The 18,307-nt window shown below is 41.8% G+C and overlaps 1 protein-coding gene across 1 annotated transcript; it reads left to right on the forward strand.

Annotated features, from left to right (window-relative positions):
- The first annotated feature begins 491 nt into the window (after nucleotides 1-491).
- Nucleotides 492-17,320, forward strand: VSIG1 (V-set and immunoglobulin domain containing 1). The gene is made up of 7 exons (XM_060756219.2): nucleotides 492-540; nucleotides 3,016-3,176; nucleotides 9,808-10,006; nucleotides 11,509-11,673; nucleotides 13,227-13,346; nucleotides 14,807-14,945; nucleotides 17,128-17,320. Exons 1-7 carry the CDS (start codon nucleotides 492-494, stop codon nucleotides 17,318-17,320), a joined length of 1,026 nt encoding a protein of 341 aa, XP_060612202.2.
- The last annotated feature ends 987 nt before the right edge of the window (nucleotides 17,321-18,307 follow it).

An 18,307-nucleotide genomic window follows, 5' to 3' on the forward strand; every position in this document is an offset into this window, starting at 1 on the left:
GGGAACACTGTATATGGCCAATGTAGACTTATATAATGCAATTCAGTACAATTATACTGCATTATATGGGTTTAAACTGAGTACAATGCAATTAAACCGAATTATTTCACAGTGTCGATGGGACCTGGGTGTGCATCATACAAGGTGTGTGTTGGGGATGTGTGTAGCCATTGATTGGACGCTTGAGTTTCAACTGAAATACAAATTACACGGACGTGAGTAATGGCGGTACGATCCTGCCCGAATTATGAGGTGTATTATTAGCGAATATTTCAACAGGGCCACACCCCGCGACGAGATTTCGACCAAAGAAATCGCCCAGCTTCCCTGAGAACAGTCCTGGCAATTTGATAAAAGTAGACGAGGGGGGAAAACGCTCTGTTGACTTGCTTCTGCTCTCCTGATAAGCCAAACAAGGGCCATGTTTTTTTGAAACCTCAGTTGGGTTTTGCCTTTGCATGCAGCTGCGTCCTCTGAGAAGCTTTACAAAAATGGGAGCCACCGTGTTGAAGATATTTGCCATTATGGCCGTCATTACAGGTAAGGCTCACACAATATTATTACTGGATACACAAGATTAGTACACAACAAACAAGATCCCTATGCTGATCATATGTCGAACACTTCCCAAGTGACTAGGACTGTGTGATGTATTGGCAAATAATGCGTGCAGATCCCAGTAGCCTTTTGCAGGTGACAGATGGTAATTTTATCAGCATCAATTGTTTTTAAGTGCAAGCCAGGGTCTTTAGGCACTGCACTCAGTGTGCCGATCACCATTGGGACCACCTTGACTGGCATATGCCAGAGTCTTTGCAGTTCGATCTTTAAATCCTCATATCATGAGAATTATTATTATTAATAATAATATTTTATTTATATTGATTTTTAGTATATTATTATTATTATTATTATTATTATTATTTGAAACACAACAAGATGAGTCCGCAGCAGACACTCTGCTGGCTGTTGAATTGGATCACACGTCGGACACTTCCCAAGTGTCTAGGACTGTGTGATGTATCGGTGAATAATGCGTGCAGTAAGGTGGCCTTTTACAGCTGGAGATGGTAATTTTGTCAGCGCCGATTGTGTTTAAGCGCAGGCCAAGGTCTTTAGGCACTGCACCCAGTGTGCCGATCACCACTGGGACCACCTTGACTGGCTTGTGCCAGAGTCTTTGCAGTTCGAACTTTAAATCCTCATATCGTGTCAGTTTTTCCTGTTGTTTCTCTTCAATCCTGCTGACACCTGGGATTGCGAGATCTACAATCCATACTTTGTTTTTTAACACGATTGTGAGGTCAGGAGTGTTGTGTTCCAGAACGCTGTCTGTCTGAATTCAGAAGTCCCAGAGGAGTTTGGTGTAATAATAATAATAATAATTATTATTATTATTATGCTTGGTTGCTGCGAGTTTCCAGGCTGCATGGCCATGTTCCAGAAGCATTTTCTCCTGATGTTTCACTCACATCTATGGCAGGCATCCTCAGAAGTTGTGAGGTCTGATGGAAACTAGGCAAGTGGGGTTTTTATATCCGTGGAATGTCGAGAGTGGGAGAAAGAACTCTTGTCTGCTGGAAGCAAGTGTGAATGTTGCAATTGGCCACCTTGATTAGCATTGAATGGCCTTGCAGCTCCATTGGAGAACACAGAAATGCTGGACCACTCTAACAACCACCAGGTCAGACTATACAGAGTGCCATCGAAACCCATAAGCATATTGACCATTTCAACATAATGGAAAAAAACATGGAAATGAACAAAATCTGGCTACCAGTATTAAAAAAACTCTAAAATCGGGACAGTAAATAAAGAGCAACATTCAGAAAACAGGAGAATTCCAGACAGGAAACAATAAGAGCCAGCTGACACCTCCCAACAAAGGATTCTCCCTGGCAGGAAGCAGCCGGGCTTTGAAGCTGCAAGGCCATTTTAATTCTAATCAAGGTGGCCAATTGCAACATTCACACTTGCCTCCAGCAGACAAGTGTCCTTTCTCCCACCCTGGACATCATTCCACAGATATATAAACCCAATTTTCCTAGTTTCTAACAGACCTCACAACCTCTGAGGATGCCTGCCATAGATGTGGGCAAAATGCCTGGAGAGAATGCTTCTGGAACATGACCATACAGCCCTGAAAACTCACAGCAACTCAGTGATTCTGGCCATGAAAGCCTTCGACAACACATTATTATGCTTCCTCTTCTTCTTTTATTTCTTCTTATCATTATACAGTAACTATTTCCAATTCTTACCTCTTGATTGAGATGCAAAGTGGGTCAAAATGAAATAACGATTCTTTCTTTCTTTCTCTTTCAATTTTAGTTTTTTAAATGTAGCAAGAATAGTATAATGTATTGTCGAAGGCTTTCATGGCCAGAATCACTGGGTTGCTGTGAGTTTTCAGGGCTGTATGGTCATGTTCCAGAAGCATTCTCTCCAGACGTTTTGCCCATATCTATGGCAGGCATCCTCAGAGGTTGGCCATATAGCCGGGAAGACACACAACAACTCAAGAAGAGTATATTTTGGGTGCAGAACAAAAACTGGGGAGGTGTGCTATCAAATCAGGTGAGTTCCATGGACCACTACTTCTAGAATTTCCTGCATTTTAACAAATCTGAGTGTCTGTCTATATATGTTGTGTGTCTATGGCATTGAATGTTTGCCATTTATATGTACATTGTAATCCACCCTGAGTCCCCTGCGGGGTGAGAAGGGTGGAATATAAATACTGTAAATAAATAAACAATAAAATATTTATTTCGGCAATTGGAAAGTGCAGAATACATCAGAAAGTGGGTTGTTGTAGGTTTTTCGGGCTGTATGGCCATGTTCTAGAAGCATTCTCTCCTGATGTTTCACCTGCATCTAAGGCAAGCATCCTCAGAGGTTGTGAGGTCCTAGAACATGGCCATACAGCCGAAAAACCTACAACAATCCAGTGATTTTGGCCATGAAAGTCTTCGATAATACATTACATCAGAAAGCTTGGTTTATCCTCCATAGGTCCTGCGAGTTGCGCGGTCATCACATCGTCGCAGAGGTCCATGAACACAACCGTCGGCGGAAACATCACGATCCCCTGCATCTATCCAATGCAGGCTTCTGTGTCCGATTTATTCATTCAGTGGACCTTCCACAACTCCAGAATAATTAATCCTGCCATAGTAAGAAGACTTCTTGTTGTTGTTGTTGCCCTGTTTGTTTTATTTGTTTGTTTTCATAACTGAGTATTTACGATTTGATACAGTTAGTTTTGAAATATTTCCTAAATATTATGGATCACTCTACGACATTAGTACCAAAAGGATTACGAATCGGTTTTTGATCAACTTTAGATTGTTTGGTTATTTGGGGTGCTGATTCAGAAAATTGCATTGGATAGACCACATCAGCTCTAGTTTCTGATACAGAACATATGCCATCCAGTAGTCACCATCTGCTCGCCCACAGAAAACCATATTTAATAATCTAGAGCTGATGTGGTGGTAGTAATATTTTGTGGGTAGTCAGCCTCTTCCCTCCCGACATCCCCATTGCCTCGGAACTATAAGAGGGTTTCGTAAGACCAGTCTCTCTCGTTGCCGTGTGGTTTCGAGCTAATGGTGTAGTAATGGTGAGGCCGTGGACCATATTTTCGTTCTTGCAGACCACTGGTGGTCCATGGACCACAGATTGGGAACCACTGCTTTAGGTTCTTTATGGTTGTGTATCTTCCAACATTTCCACCTTCAGGTGAATCCAACATGGGGTTTTCTGGGGCTGAGAGTGTGTGACTCACACAAGGTTTTCAATGGCCGAGCAAGGATTTGAACCCTTTTCTCCAGACACCTCAAGCAATTACACCACTCTGACTGTCTACAAGTGTATCTGTACTGTAGAATTAAAGCAGTTTGGCCCCAATAATAATAATAATAATAATAATAATAATAATAATGTATTGTCGAAGGCTTTCATGGCCAGAATCACTGGGTTGTTGTAGGTTTTCCGGGCTATATGGCCATGTTCTAGAGGCATTTTCTCCTGACGTTTCGCCTGCATCTATGGCAAGCATCACTACCTCTGAATCATAGAATCAAAGAGTTGGAAGAGACCTCATGGGCCATCCAGTCCAACCCCCTGCCAAGACGCAGGAATATTGCACTCAAATCACCCCCGACAGATGGCCATCCAGCCTCTGCTTAAAAGCCTCCAAAGAAGGAGCCTCCACCACACTCCGGGGCAGAGAGTTCCACTGCTGAACGGCTCTCACAGTCAGGAAGTTCTTCCTCATGTTCAGATGGAATCTCCTCTCTTGTAGTTTGAAGCCATTGTTCCGCGTCCTAGTCTCCAGGGAAGCAGAAAACAAGCTTGCTCCCTCCTCCCTGTGGCTTCCTCTCACCTATTTATACATGGCTATCATATCCCCTCTCAGCCTTCTCTTCTTCAGGCTAAACATGCCCAGCTCCTTAAGCCGCTCCTCATAGGGCTTGTTCTCCAGACCTTTTATCATTTTAGTTGCTCTCCTCTGGACACATTCCAGAGGATGTGTCCTCTGAGGATGCTTGCTATAGATGCAGGCAAAATGTCAGGAGAAAATGCCTCTAGAACATGGCCATATAGCCCGGAAAACCTACAACAACCCAATAATAATAATAATAATAATAATAATAATAATAATAATAATAAAATGTAACGTTAGTTTGTGGGATTAACATAACTCAAAAACCACTGGAAGAATTGACACCAAATTTGGACACAATACACTTATCAGGCCAATGAGTGACCATCACTCATAAAAACACTGAAAAACACAACAGAAGAGATTAAAAATCCAAAAAATAAAAAATATATTAGAATGCATATGCAAAACCATATATATATATATATATATATATGCGCAAACACACATATACACACATATATATACACACATACACAAAACACATATACACAGATTGGGCCACAGCAACGCCTGGCAGGGAACGGCTAGTCTATATACCGGTAAATAAAAATTTAAGGTTTGTTTGTGGGATTAACATAACTCCAAAACCATTGGACAAATTGACACCAGATTTGGACACAACACACCTATCAGGCCAGGAAGTGACCATCACTCATAAAAACACTGAAAAACATAGTGGAAGGGACTTAAAAGGCCAACCCCCCCCCCCCCCCAAAATACATTACAACACATGCGCAAAACCACATATATACACAAACACACATATATACATATACACAAATATATATACGCACAAAACAGATATACACAGACTGGGCCACAGCAACGTGTGGCAGGGGATGGCTAATAAATAATAATAATAATAATAATAATAATAATAGTTTATTTTTAACCTGCCCTCTCTCCCCGGCTTTAACTGACATGGGGTAATGCTATGGAATCCTTGGAGTTGCAGTTTTGCAAGATCTTGAGCCTTCTCTGTCTCAGCAAACGACAACTTCCAGAATCTCATTGCATTGAGCCAGGGCAGTTCAAGTGACATCCGAATGCCATACATCTACCCTTAGTGTTCTACAACACTCCCGTGACACTCAAGATATCATAGACTCCATCTCCACTGCCATATAATGGAGTTTGAAAATACATTATAATAGGTGTAGATTCAGATAATGCATTTCAATGCCCTTAAACTGCATTATATTATCTGGCCAGTGTAGACCAGGCATGGGCAAACTTCAGCCCTCCAGGTGTTTTGGATTTCAAGTCCCACAATTCCTAACAGCCTACCGGTGTTGATTCAGATAATGCATTTTAATGACCTTAAACTGCATTGTATTATCTGGTCGGTGTAGACTCATGCAATGTAATTCAGTGCGGTTTAACTGCATTATGTGGATCTACACTGATCATATAATGCAGTTTCAAACTGCATTACATGGCAGTGTAGATGGAGCCATAGATTTGGAGGCTTGCTGACTCTTTTATGAAATAAACTTGCAAAGTCTTGAGTCTTGGGGCTCGATTTGGAAATCTAATCACCGTTAGATTTGCATCTCAGCGAAATAGCCCATTGGGAATGGCTTGAGAATGGCTCCGGTTCCAAGAGTGCTCTGTGTGATGTACAACTGAGCATCAAAGTCACATTGAACACTTAGACGGGCGCATTTCTGTCAAACGCAGCAGTCCCCGTGCCCCTCTGTGACTGACCCATCCGCCGGTCATTGCCAAAAGATGGTGTACATGACAGACGCACGGGGAAGGTGTAGCTGGAGAAACAAGGTAAGGACACCTGATCGACCAAAAAAGAAAGGATAACTCTTTGGCTTTCATTTCCAGGGATCATTTTGTATCTGCAAGTAAGTCCATTTCGCCAAATCAAATCTTGAATGAATGTAGTTTGACACCGCTTTAGCTGTCACAACTCAATTCTATGGAATTTGGGAGCCACAGTTTCACAAAGTCTTTAGTCTTCTCTGCGCAAGAATGCTGGGACCTCATCAAACTACAAATCCTACAAATAGCACTGTGCTGGTATCAAGCTGCCTTAAATCTTCAGTGTAGATCAGTGTTTCTCAACCTGGGGATCGGGACCTCTGGGGGTGGGTCAACAGGGAGTGTCAGAGTGGCCGCCAAAGACCATCGGAAAACACAGTATTGGTCATGGGGGTTCTGTGTGGGAAGTTTGGCCCAATTATATCGTTGGTGGGGTTCGGAATGCTCTTTGATTTTAAGCGAACTATAAATTCCAGCAATTACAACTCCCAAATGTCAAGTTCTGTTTCCCCCAAACTCCACCAGTGTTCACATTTGGGCATATTGAATATCCATGTCAACTTTGGTCCAGATCCATCATTGGTCCAGATTCAACACGGAGCAGTGGAGTGGAGTAATTGCTGAGTCTAACCTTTGTGGCCTTCTTACTCTACATCAACATTTCTCAACCTGGGGGTTGGGACCGCAGGGGGATTGCAAGGGTGTGTCAGAGGGGTCGCCAAAGACCATCAGAAAATACAGTATTTTCTGTTGGTCATGAGGGTTCTGCATGGGAAGTTTGGCCCAATTCTCTCATTGGTGGAGTTCAGAGTGCTCCCTGACTATAGGTGAACTATAAATCCCAGCAACTACAACTTCCAAATGACAAGGTCAGTTTTCCCCAAACTCCACCAGTGTTCACATTTCGGCATATTGAATATCCATGCCAAGTTTGATCCAGATCCATCATTGTTCGAGTCCACAGTACTCTCTGGATGTAGGTGAACTACAACTCCAAAACTCAAGGTCAATGCCCACCAAACTCTTCCAGTATTTTCTGTTGGTCATGGGAGTTCTATGTGGCAAGTTTGGTTCAATTCCATCATTGGTGGAGTTCAGAATACTTTTTGATTGTAGGTGGATTATAAATCTCAGCAACTACAACTCCCAAATGCCATGGTCTGTTTCCCCCAAATTCCACCAGTGTTCACATTTGGGCGTATTGAATATTCATACCAAATTTGGTCCAGATCCATCATTGTTTAAGTCCACAGTGCTCTCTGGATGTAGATGAATTACAACTCCAAAATTCAAGGTCAATGCCCATCAAACTCTTCTAGTATTTTCTGTTGGTCATGGGAGTTCTGTGTGGCAAGTTTGGTTCAATTCCATCATTGGTGGAGTTCAGAATACTTTTTGATTGTAGGTGGACTATAAATTCCAGCAGCTACAACTCTTAAGTGACAAAATCAATCCCCTCTCCAACCCCACAAGTATTCAAAGTTGGGCGTATTGGGTATTTGTACCAAATTCGGTCCAGTGAATGAAAATACACATTCATATCGGATATTTACATGATGATTTATAACAGTAGCAAAATTACAAGGTTCTTGTGGGTTTTTTCGGGCTATAGAGCCATGTTCTAGAGGCATTTCTCCTGACGTTTCACCCGCCTCACACCTCTGAGGATGCCTGCCATAGATGCAGGCGAAACGTCAGGAGAAATGCCTCTAGAACATGGCTCTATAGCCCGAAAAAACCCACAAGAACCTAGTGATTCCAGCCATGAAAGCCTTCGACAATACAGCAAAATTACAATTATGAAATAGCAACAAAAATAATGTTATGGTTGGGGGTCATCACAACATGAGGAACTGGATTAAGGGGTCGCGGCATTAGGAAGGTTGAGAAACGCTGATGTAGAAGAACCCAAGTTATATATTTTTCCTGTCAAAGTTTGAAAAATAGATCACTCGGTGTTCTGTAATTCAGCACGCTTTCAGACTGGACGAAAAGTTTTTTGCAGGCTCAAGTCAAAGAGTTTGCATAAGGAAGTGGATCATATATATTTTCTACGGTATTACAGGAAAACCCCCTGTTCTTTTGAAAGTACTTAAAACTGTTCCAAACTGGGAGATACGTTGCCACAATTTGACAATATTGCACTTTGTTGCCTGGAAATGTAGTAGAGTTGTACAACTTCGTTTTAAGTTGTGTGTGCGCACTTAAATGCTTTAACCAACAGTCTTTTGATAGCGTTTGGGTGTAGCCTGCTTTTGGGTCAACAGAAACCATGAGATAAAATTGATTAACGCGTTAGTCAACCCTAACGTTCAGTTTCATGAGCCCTCCTTTTTTTATTATGCGTATCCAACTGAGCTGCTCCGTAAAGTAAATAGAGCCATATTTTTGCCTCAGGGGAAATACTGCTATTTAAAACTAAACGTACATTTCTAGAGCATTTTAGGCTGATTCTACACTGCCATATAATCCAGTTCAAAGCCGGTAATCTGGATTTTATATGGCAGTGTATGTGGTGAAATGAAAATCATGCATAATTCACATTTTGCCAGTCCACACAGAAAAAAGATTTGCCATGCATAAAAACCAAGAAGCTTACTCTACAGCTGTGTTTCTTTCAGCCGTATTGTTTTTTATATTGCTTTCAATTGTGTTGTAATTTGTTTTATCTGATGCTTTAACAAGCTGTGCCAAGTCTGCAAGGACTTTGAAAAATAAATATTCTGTTTTGATGTTCAAAGCCTGTAGTAGCCTCAGTTGCTGGAATCCCAAGCTTCTAAAGAAAGACCCCCGCGGTCCGCCCAGACAAAGAGAGAAGCACATCTTAATTTTATTTTTATAGGGTCTGGGTGTGACGGCACAGAGCTGGCGTTGTCCGTAGACACCTCCTAGGTCATGTGGCCAGCATGACTGCATGGAGCACCATTACCTTCCCGCAGAAGCGGTACCTATTGATCTACTCACATTTGCATGTTTTGAACTGCTAGGTTGGCAGAAACAGGTCCTAACAGCTGGAGTTCACCTGGCTCCTCAGATTCGAACCGCCAATCTTTTAGTCAGCAAGTTCAGCAGCTCAGCAGTTTAACCAACTGCGCCACCACAAGGTCTGTCCACTTAACATTGTTGTTCATTTGTTCAGTCGTCTCCGACTCTTCGTGACCTCATGGACCAGCCCACGCCAGAGCTCCCTGTCGGCCGTCACCACCCCCAGCTCCTTCAAGGTCAGTCCAGTCACTTCAAGGATGCCATCCATCCATCTTGCCCACTTAACATTAGCCGATCCAATTCATTCCCTTTCTTTCCCAGTCACATGAGGGCCACTTCATCTAGCTACAGGCAATCCGCTTTGCTCCTTTTCTTTCCCTTTGCTCTGCGGCCGAAAGGAATGGTTTTGTTAGTTCAAACTGCTCAGTTATTTTAAGTTAGGTGACAAAGGGTCTGTGTGCCAAGCTTGGTCCAGATCCATCAAACCACAGATGAGACTTTGTGGGACAAACCAACCAACCAACCAACAAGCATACAGACTTTTGACTTTTATATATAGAGAAGTTTTCTGATTAAGCTCACGTTTTGTGCTGCAGATTTATTATTCCAAGGAAGGCCAGCCGTACACTTCTGCCGAATTTAAGGGCCGAATTCAAGTGGTCAACGGCACAGGGAACGCCTCGCTAACCATCTTGCAGATGCAGGCGAAGGAGACTGGAGTGTACACCTGCGAAGTGCTGAGCTTCGGGAATCCACCTGCCCATTTCGAAAAATCAATGGTTGTCTACGTCTTGAGTAGGTAGAATAATAGAATAACAGAGTTGGAAGAGACCACATGGGCCATCTAGTCCAAACCCCTGCCATGCAGGAAAAACGCAATCACAGTATCCCTAATAGATGGCCATCCAGCTTCTGTTTAAAAGCCTCCAAGGAAGGAGTTTCCACCAGACTCCGAGGCAGAGAGTTCCACTGTTGAACAGCTCTTACAGTCAGGAAGTTCTTCCTATTGTTCAGGTGGAATTTCCTTTCCTGTAATTTGATCCCATTGCTCCGAGTCCTAGTATTTCCTTTCTAATTCTGTTTAGAAGCCTCCAAAGAAGGAGTTTCCACCAGACTTCGAGGCAGAGAGTTCCACTGTTGAACAGCTTTTACAGTCAGGAAGTTCTTCCTATTGTTCAGGTGGAATTTCCTTTCCTGTAATTTGATCCCATTGCTCCAAGTCCTAGTGTTTCCTTTCTGTTTAAAAGCCTTCAAGGAAGGAATTTCCACCAGACTCCAAGGCAGAGAGTTTCACTGTTGAACAGCTCTTACAGTCAGGAAGTTCTTTCTATTGTTCAGGTGGAATTTCCTTTCCTGTAATTTGACCCCATTGCTCCGAGTTCTAGTATTTCCTTTCTAATTCTGTTTAAAAGCCTCCAAGGAAGGAGTTTCCACCAAACTCCAAGGCAGAGAGTTCCACTGTTGAACAGCTCTTACAGTCAGGAAGTTCTTTCTATTGTTCAGGTGGAATTTCCTTTCCTGTAATTGCTCCGAGTCCTAGTATTTCCTTTCTAATTTTGCACCAATTCTGGGATCCAGAGGGTTAAGAAGTGGAGCCTGCAACAAAATATCTCAGTGGCACAGATTTGGGGACATATGCATTGGCTACCTTATGCCACATCCATTGTGTCTTACTTTTTAATTTTTCGAATTGAAAACATATCCTACATATCCTGATTACGTGATATTGAGAGCGGAGCATCCCCTTTTCTATGTTTCTACACCAGCTTTTTGGCAAAAAAAAAAAGGGGGGGGATTATAACAAGCTTGGGGTATATTATGTAGAATTAAAGTGGTTTGACACCACTTTAACCACCATGGCACCATGCTATGGCATCATGGGAGTTGTAGATTACAGAGTCTTTAGTCTCCTCTGTCTTGGACCCCATCTACATTGTCATATAATGCAATTTGGAAGTGTGTTATATGGCCAGCGCAGATGGGGCTAAAGGATGCTAGTGCCCAAACAAACTACAGTTCCATGGGTGCATTTACTCTGTAGAATGAATGCATTTTTACATGACTTCAACTGCCATGGCCTGATGCTATGGAATCCTGAAACTTGTAGTTTTAAAAGGTCTTATCTGCCAAAGAGTGACGGGCCTCACCAAACTACAGCGCCCAGGGTTGCATAGCTTTGAGTCATAGCATCTAAAGTGGTGCCAAACTGCATTAATTCTACAATGCAGATGTACCCTTGGATTCTATAAACCATTGGTACTTTACAGCAAAATCTCACCTATTTTGTTGCTTTCCAGCTCCCCCTTCGAAGCCCCTTTGCAGCTTCACCCAACAGCTCGAAAAGGTCGAACTGGGCCACATCATTAGTCTCTCCTGCCTTTCGGAAATCGGGATGCCCGTTCCCAAGTACTACTGGCATCGGCTCTCGGGGGATGCGGCCATGCCAGTGACAGATACCTACAGTGAGTAATTTTTCCCAGTGGCTTTAGCATTACTCAGAATCTGAGTTGGCTGTCATTGGCTGTTTCTAATTGGGTTGATTTTAATGCAGTTGTTTATTTATCGATATGTATATGTATATACGGCATTGAATCTTGCCTTTGTGAGGCTGCCCTGAGTCCCCTTCAGGGTGCGAAGGGCAGGATACAAGTGTGGTAAATAAATGGTAAATAAATAAATCAGCAACTCCCATTGCAACAGTTTGTGCCGTAAAGCAATATGGCCCAGTGGCGTGAAAGCATCATATGATTCTAGCACTACGATCTCAACTGCCCTGGCTGCATTTGTTGTTGTTGTTATGTATACTAGCCATCCCCTGCCATGCGTTTTTGTGTCCCAGTCTGTATATATGTGTTTTGTGTGTGTGTGTATATTTGTGTATCTGTGTATATATGTGTTTACGTGTGTGTGTGTGTGTATATATATATATATATATATATGGGTGTATATATGTGTGTGCATATGTGTGTGTGTAGTTGTGTATATTTGTGTGCTTGTCTATAGGCATATTTGTGTTTATATATGTGTGTATGTATGTGTGTATGTGCATATTTGTGTGTGCATGTATATATGTATATATGTGCATGTAGATGTATGTGTGTGTATATTTGTGTGTGCTTGGGTATATATACATATGTGTATGTATGTGTGCATGTGTATATGTGTGTGTGCATGTATATATGTATATATGTGTATGTAGATGTGTGTGTGTATATATTTGTGTGTGCTTGGGTGTATATACATATGCGTATGTATATGTGCATGTGTATATGTGTGTCTGCATGTATATATGTATATATGTGTATGTAGATGTGTGTGTGTATATATTTGTGTGTACTTGGGTATATATACATATGTGTATGTATGTGTGCATGTGTATATGTGTGTCTGCATGTATAAATCTATATATGTGTGTATATATTTGTGTGTGCTTGGGTATATATATATATACGTATGTGTATGTATGTGTACATGTGTGTATGTATATGAGCATATGTGTATATAGATATAGAGATAGATAGATAGATAGATAGATAGATAGATATGGTGTGGTTTTTTTAGGGGGTTGTATTTTTAGGGGTGATAAACACTCGTTGGACTGTTAGGTATATTGTGACAAAATTTCATGTCAATTCGTCCAGTGGTTTCTGAGTTATGTTAATCCCACAAATAAACATTACATTTTTATTTATATAGATTTATAGCACTCTTTATCTCCCCCGAAGAGGACTCATTGTTCGTCCATAGAAACCCACTGGGTAACCTTGGACAAGTCACACTCTTTCAGCCTCAAAGGAGGCAAAGGCAAAGCCGGTTTGAACCAAGCCAAGCAAAGCCTGTTATAGCTTCACCAAAAATTGGAAAGGACTCGAAGGCACACAAGAACAAGTCCTGTGTCTCCATCTAGTGGACTCTGCAGTTTCCACTGATGGTCAGCCAAATAAGAGACCTTGAAATTGACCGCATCACATCCCTATACATTTTTCAACCTGAATTTCCTTTCCTTTGGCTACAGATCCCCAAACCGGTGTCTTGACCATCGGCAACCTAACCAAGTTTGAGGAAGGTTACTACCAATGCACCGCCTTCAACTCCCTCGGCAACGCCACCTGTCAGATTGACCTCACTATCAAACGTGAGTTTTTCATGGTTATGGCAACATTTTTGTTTAGTGTGTTGTCGAAGGCTTTCATGGCCGGAATCACTGGGTTGCTGTGAGTTTTCTGGCCTGTATGGCCATACTCTCTAGATTTGAACTGCCAACCTTCTGGCTACCAGTATTTAAAAACTCTAAAATCAAGACAGTAAATAAAGAACAACACTCAGAAAAAAGGGGAATTACAGACAGGAAATTATCAGGGCCAGCTAACACCTCCCAACAAGGGATCCCCAGGAGAAGAAGCAGCCAGGCTTTAAAGCCGCAAGGCTATTCAATGCTAATCAAACTGGCCAATTGCAACTTGCTCCAGAAGCATTCTCTCCAGATGTTTTCCAATGTATTCCAGTACAAGTTGCTGTGAGTTTTTTGGGTTGTATAGCCATGTTCCAGAAGCATTCTCTCCTGATGTTTATGTCAGGCATCCTCAGAGGTTGTGAGGTCTAATGGAAACTAGGCAAGTGAGGTTTATATATCTGTGGAATAATGTCCAGGGTGGGAGAAAGAACTCTTGTCTGCTTGAGGCAAGTGGGAATGTTGTAATTGGCCACATGGCAAGGCCATTCATTAGCATTGAATGGCCTTGCAGTTTCAAAGCCTGGCTGCTTCCTGCCTGGGGGGAATCCTTTGTTGGGAGGTGTTAGCTGGTACTGATTAATTATTGTCTGGAATTCCCCTGTTGTTTAAGTGTTGCTCTTTATTTACTGTTCTGATTTTAAAGTTTTTTTAATACTGGTAGCCAAATTTTGTTCATTTTCATGGTTTCTTCCTTTCTGTTGAAATTGTCCACATGCTTGTGGATTTCAATGGCTTTGCTGTGTAGTCTGACATGGTTGTGAGAGTGGTTCAGTATTTCTGTCTTCTCAAATAATATGTTGTGTCCAGGTGCTCTGCTATGGCTGACTTCTCTGGTTGGAGTAGTCTCCAGAATTAGAACATGAAAGACACTGCAGACTTTGAGGATATTGAGTAGTATTTGGAATAAAAGCAGCATATACATCCTATGCTGTTTTTATATTGTGTTATCTGGTTGTTTGTTTCATATTGTTTTATGATTCTGTTTTATGAATTTTAATGTGTTGTGTTTTAACTATGTTGATCAGTCTTGTCCTTCTATAAGCTGCTCCATGTCCAGGAGGATGGAGGTGGAATACAAACATAAAGTTGTTGTTGTTGTTGTTATTTTACTGACACAAAAACACAGTATGTCACAGCAAATGATATATATATGCTGAATTTTCTATCACAAAATCACAAGTTGAACATGTCCCAAGCATCTAGGACTGTGTGATTTATAATAATAATAATAATAATAATTATTATTATTATTATTATTATTATTAGTCATATATATAGATAGGTACTGCTTTTTATCTTAGTTCTGTCAATATAACAAATATAGTCCTACAAAATGTCAAAAAGGGACCGTGTTTTTCCAGATTCGGAAAGCGGCATTATTGCCGCAGCGCTGATTGCGGCCATTCTGGCGGCCGCCCTGATTTGCGTCATTGTCTGGATTGTAATGTCAAAGGAGAAGAAAAAGAAGAGGAAAGAGAAAGCTGCTGTCAGTGAAATGCAGTAAGTTTTGAAACTCATCTCATGAAGGGGTGGGAATCTATCGTTGAAAGATTCAATATGGAGCAATGGAAGGAGGTAGAGTAACCTCTGAGTCTAACCTTCGAGGCCTTCTTACTCTACATCAGCATTTCTCAACCTGGGGGTTGGGACCATGGGGTATAGTGAGATCATCAGAATACACAGCATTTTCTGTTGGCCATGGGGATTTTGTGTGGGAAGTTTGGCCCAATTCTATCATTGGTGGAGTTCAAAATTCTCTTTGATTGTAGGTGAACTATAAATCCCAGCACCTACAATTCCCAAATGTTTAGGTGTGTCCCCCCCCCCCCCCAAACTCCACCAGTGTTCACATTTCGGCGTATTGAGGATTCGTGCAAGTTTGGCCCAGATCTATCATTGTTTGAGTCCATTGAGTTGAACTACAACTAAAAAACTCAAGATCAATACCCATCAAACCCTTCCAGTATTTTCTGTCAGTCATGGGAATTCTGTGTGCCAAGATTGGTTGAATTCCATCATTGGTGTTCAGAATGCTCTGATTGTAGGTGAACTATAAATCCCAGCAACTACTACTCTCAAAAGACAAAATCAATTCCTCCACCCAACTCCACCAGTATTCAGATGTGGGCGTATCAGGTATTTGCGCCAAATATGGTCCAGTGAATGAAAACACATCCTGCACATCAGATATTTACATTACAATTCATAATAGTAGCACAATTACAGTTATGAAGTAGCAACTAAAATAATGTTATGGTTTGGGGGGTCACCACAATATAGGGAACTGTATTAAGGGGTCGCAGCATTAGGAAAGCTGAGAAACACTGCACTAGGGTAATTCAAACACATAGAAATGATAAAATGCTTGGTGTGGAAGATTTTCTATGTTTTGTGCTTTGCATTGCTGAAAAATTGGGATTTCAGGGGGAATGACTTTTGGAAATCATTTCTCTCCATATTATTTATGTATTTGTTTACTAAAAATCTCAAAACGTTCTGCTTCCATTTCCCTCGACCCCACCAGTATTCAAATTTGGGAGCATCGGGTATTTGTGCCAAATTTTGGTCCAGTGAATGAAAATACATCCTGCATATCAGATATTTATATGACAATTCATAACAATAGCAAAACTACAGTAATGAAGTAGCAACAAAAATAATGTTATGGTTGGGGGTCAGCACAACATGAAGCACTTCCATATAACAGCATTAGGGAGGTTGAGAAACACTACTCTACGAGGAGTTTCGGCTTTTTAACTTTAAAAAATATAATTAAACTAGCCGTCCCCTGCCATGCATTGCTGTGGTCCACATGGGAGTTCTGTGTGGGAGGTTTAGCCCAGTTCTATCGTTGGTGGGGTTCAGAATGCTCTGTGATTGTAGGTGAACTATAAATCCCAGCAACTACAACTCCCAAATGTCAAGATTATATTTTCCCCAAACTCCACCAGTGTTCACATTTGGGCATATTGAGTATTTGTGTAGAGCAGTGGTTCTCAACCTGTGGGTCCCCAGATGTTTTGGCCTCCAACTCCCAGAAATCCTAACAGTTGGTAGACTGGCTGGGATTTCTGGGAGTTGTAGGCCAAAACACCTGGGGACCCACAGGTTGAGAACCACTGGTGTAGAGTTTGGTCCAGATCCATCATTGTTTGAGTGCACAGTGATCTCTGATGTAGGTGAACTACAACTCCAAAACCAAAGGATACTGCCCACCAAACCCTTCCAGCATTTTCTGTTGGTCATAGGAGAACTGTGTGCCAAGTTTGCTTCAATTCCATCATTGGTGGGGTTCAGAATGCTCTTTGATTGTAGGTGAACTATAAATCCCAGCAACTAAAACTCCCAAATGACAAAATCAATTTTTTTGAGTGAAGGACATACATTGGGTTGTTAGGTGTCTTGTGTCCAAATTTGGTGTCAATTTGTCCAGTGGTTTTTGAGTTCTGTTAATCCCACAAATAAACATTACATTTTTATTTATATAGATGGGCTGAGTCGTGGTTCCCATCATCTCCAGCTGGTTTGTATGTTGGGACTTGTGGTCCATGACATTCTGTCGGATTTTCCGGACTCTCAATGCATTCTGCCACTGAACATCATGGTTGGTTGTTTTTGAGCAGAGACTGAAAGATTGCAAAAGTTTGTGGTTGGCTATAAATCTAATCTTCACCTCCTGCAGGACTATGGCTCAGAAGGAGCCCCTGACGTCGGAGTATGTGGCTATTCCCAGCCAGGAAAGCGCACCAGTTGCCGCCGTGCCACCTAGCAAGGATTCCAATGAGACGGGCGAATACGTCACTCCCGAGGAGATCGAAGTGGCGCCGGTGCCGGAGAACGAGGCGCAGGGGACAGAGCACCACTCCGTGGCTTAACACCATCCCAGCATGGGCCCAACAACAACTCATTGGCTCAGGAAGTAGTACAAGGCACTGTCCCATCCACCATGAGAAAGTCAAAGTCCCATCTTGAGCAAAAGGACAGTTGCCTTTTGGTTGGATACAAATCTAAATTTCTCAGGAAAAGGCCTTTTGGTGTTTATGGTTGGATACAAATCTCCATCTCCCAGGAAGAGGCCTTCTCGTTTAGCATTGATTCCCAAGGTTGGATCTACACTTCCATATAACGCAGTTTGGAACTGCATTATATAGTCAGTGTAGATCCAGTGGAAGTCAACATTCATTGCCTCCACATCCTTCAGCTTTCCTTTTCATTCATTCTACAGGTGTAAAAATAATCCAGTTTAGCACAGCTTTAACTGCTGTGGCTCATTGCTATGAAATTATGGTATCTGTAATTTTACAAGGTCTTTTCTTAGCCATAGAATTCTAAATTACAAATCCTAGGATTACATAGCATTGAGTGACAGCAGTTAAAGTGAGGTCAAACTGTATCAGTTCTGCAGTCTATCCTTCCTATTAAAAAACTAAAATTGCAACAGCACAACAATAGAGAGGAAGCAGGCAGGGACACCTAATTACCTCTCCAGAAAAGTTTGCTCCAGGCACAGTCAGCCCATTGTATGCTAATCAAGGTGGTCAGTTGAAACATTCACACCTAGCTCCAGCAAACAAAAGTCCTTTGTCTCACCCTGGTCATTCCACAGATATATAAACCCTTTTTCCTACTTCCAACAGACCTCACTACCTCTGAGGATGCTTGCCATAGATGCAGGCGAAACGTCAGGAGAAATGTCTCTAGGACATGACCGTATAGCCCGAAAAAACCTATAACAACCCAGTGATTCCAGCCATGAAAGCCTTCGACAATACATTGTCCTTCCTATTGTTCGAAAGGATCCTTGGATCAGGGGAACTTTGTCAGGATGGGACAAGGCAACTAGTACAGGATTGAAAACATAT

Source organism: Anolis sagrei, chromosome 10 (genome assembly GCF_037176765.1).
Source record: "Anolis sagrei isolate rAnoSag1 chromosome 10, rAnoSag1.mat, whole genome shotgun sequence".
NCBI lineage: Eukaryota > Metazoa > Chordata > Lepidosauria > Squamata > Dactyloidae > Anolis > Anolis sagrei.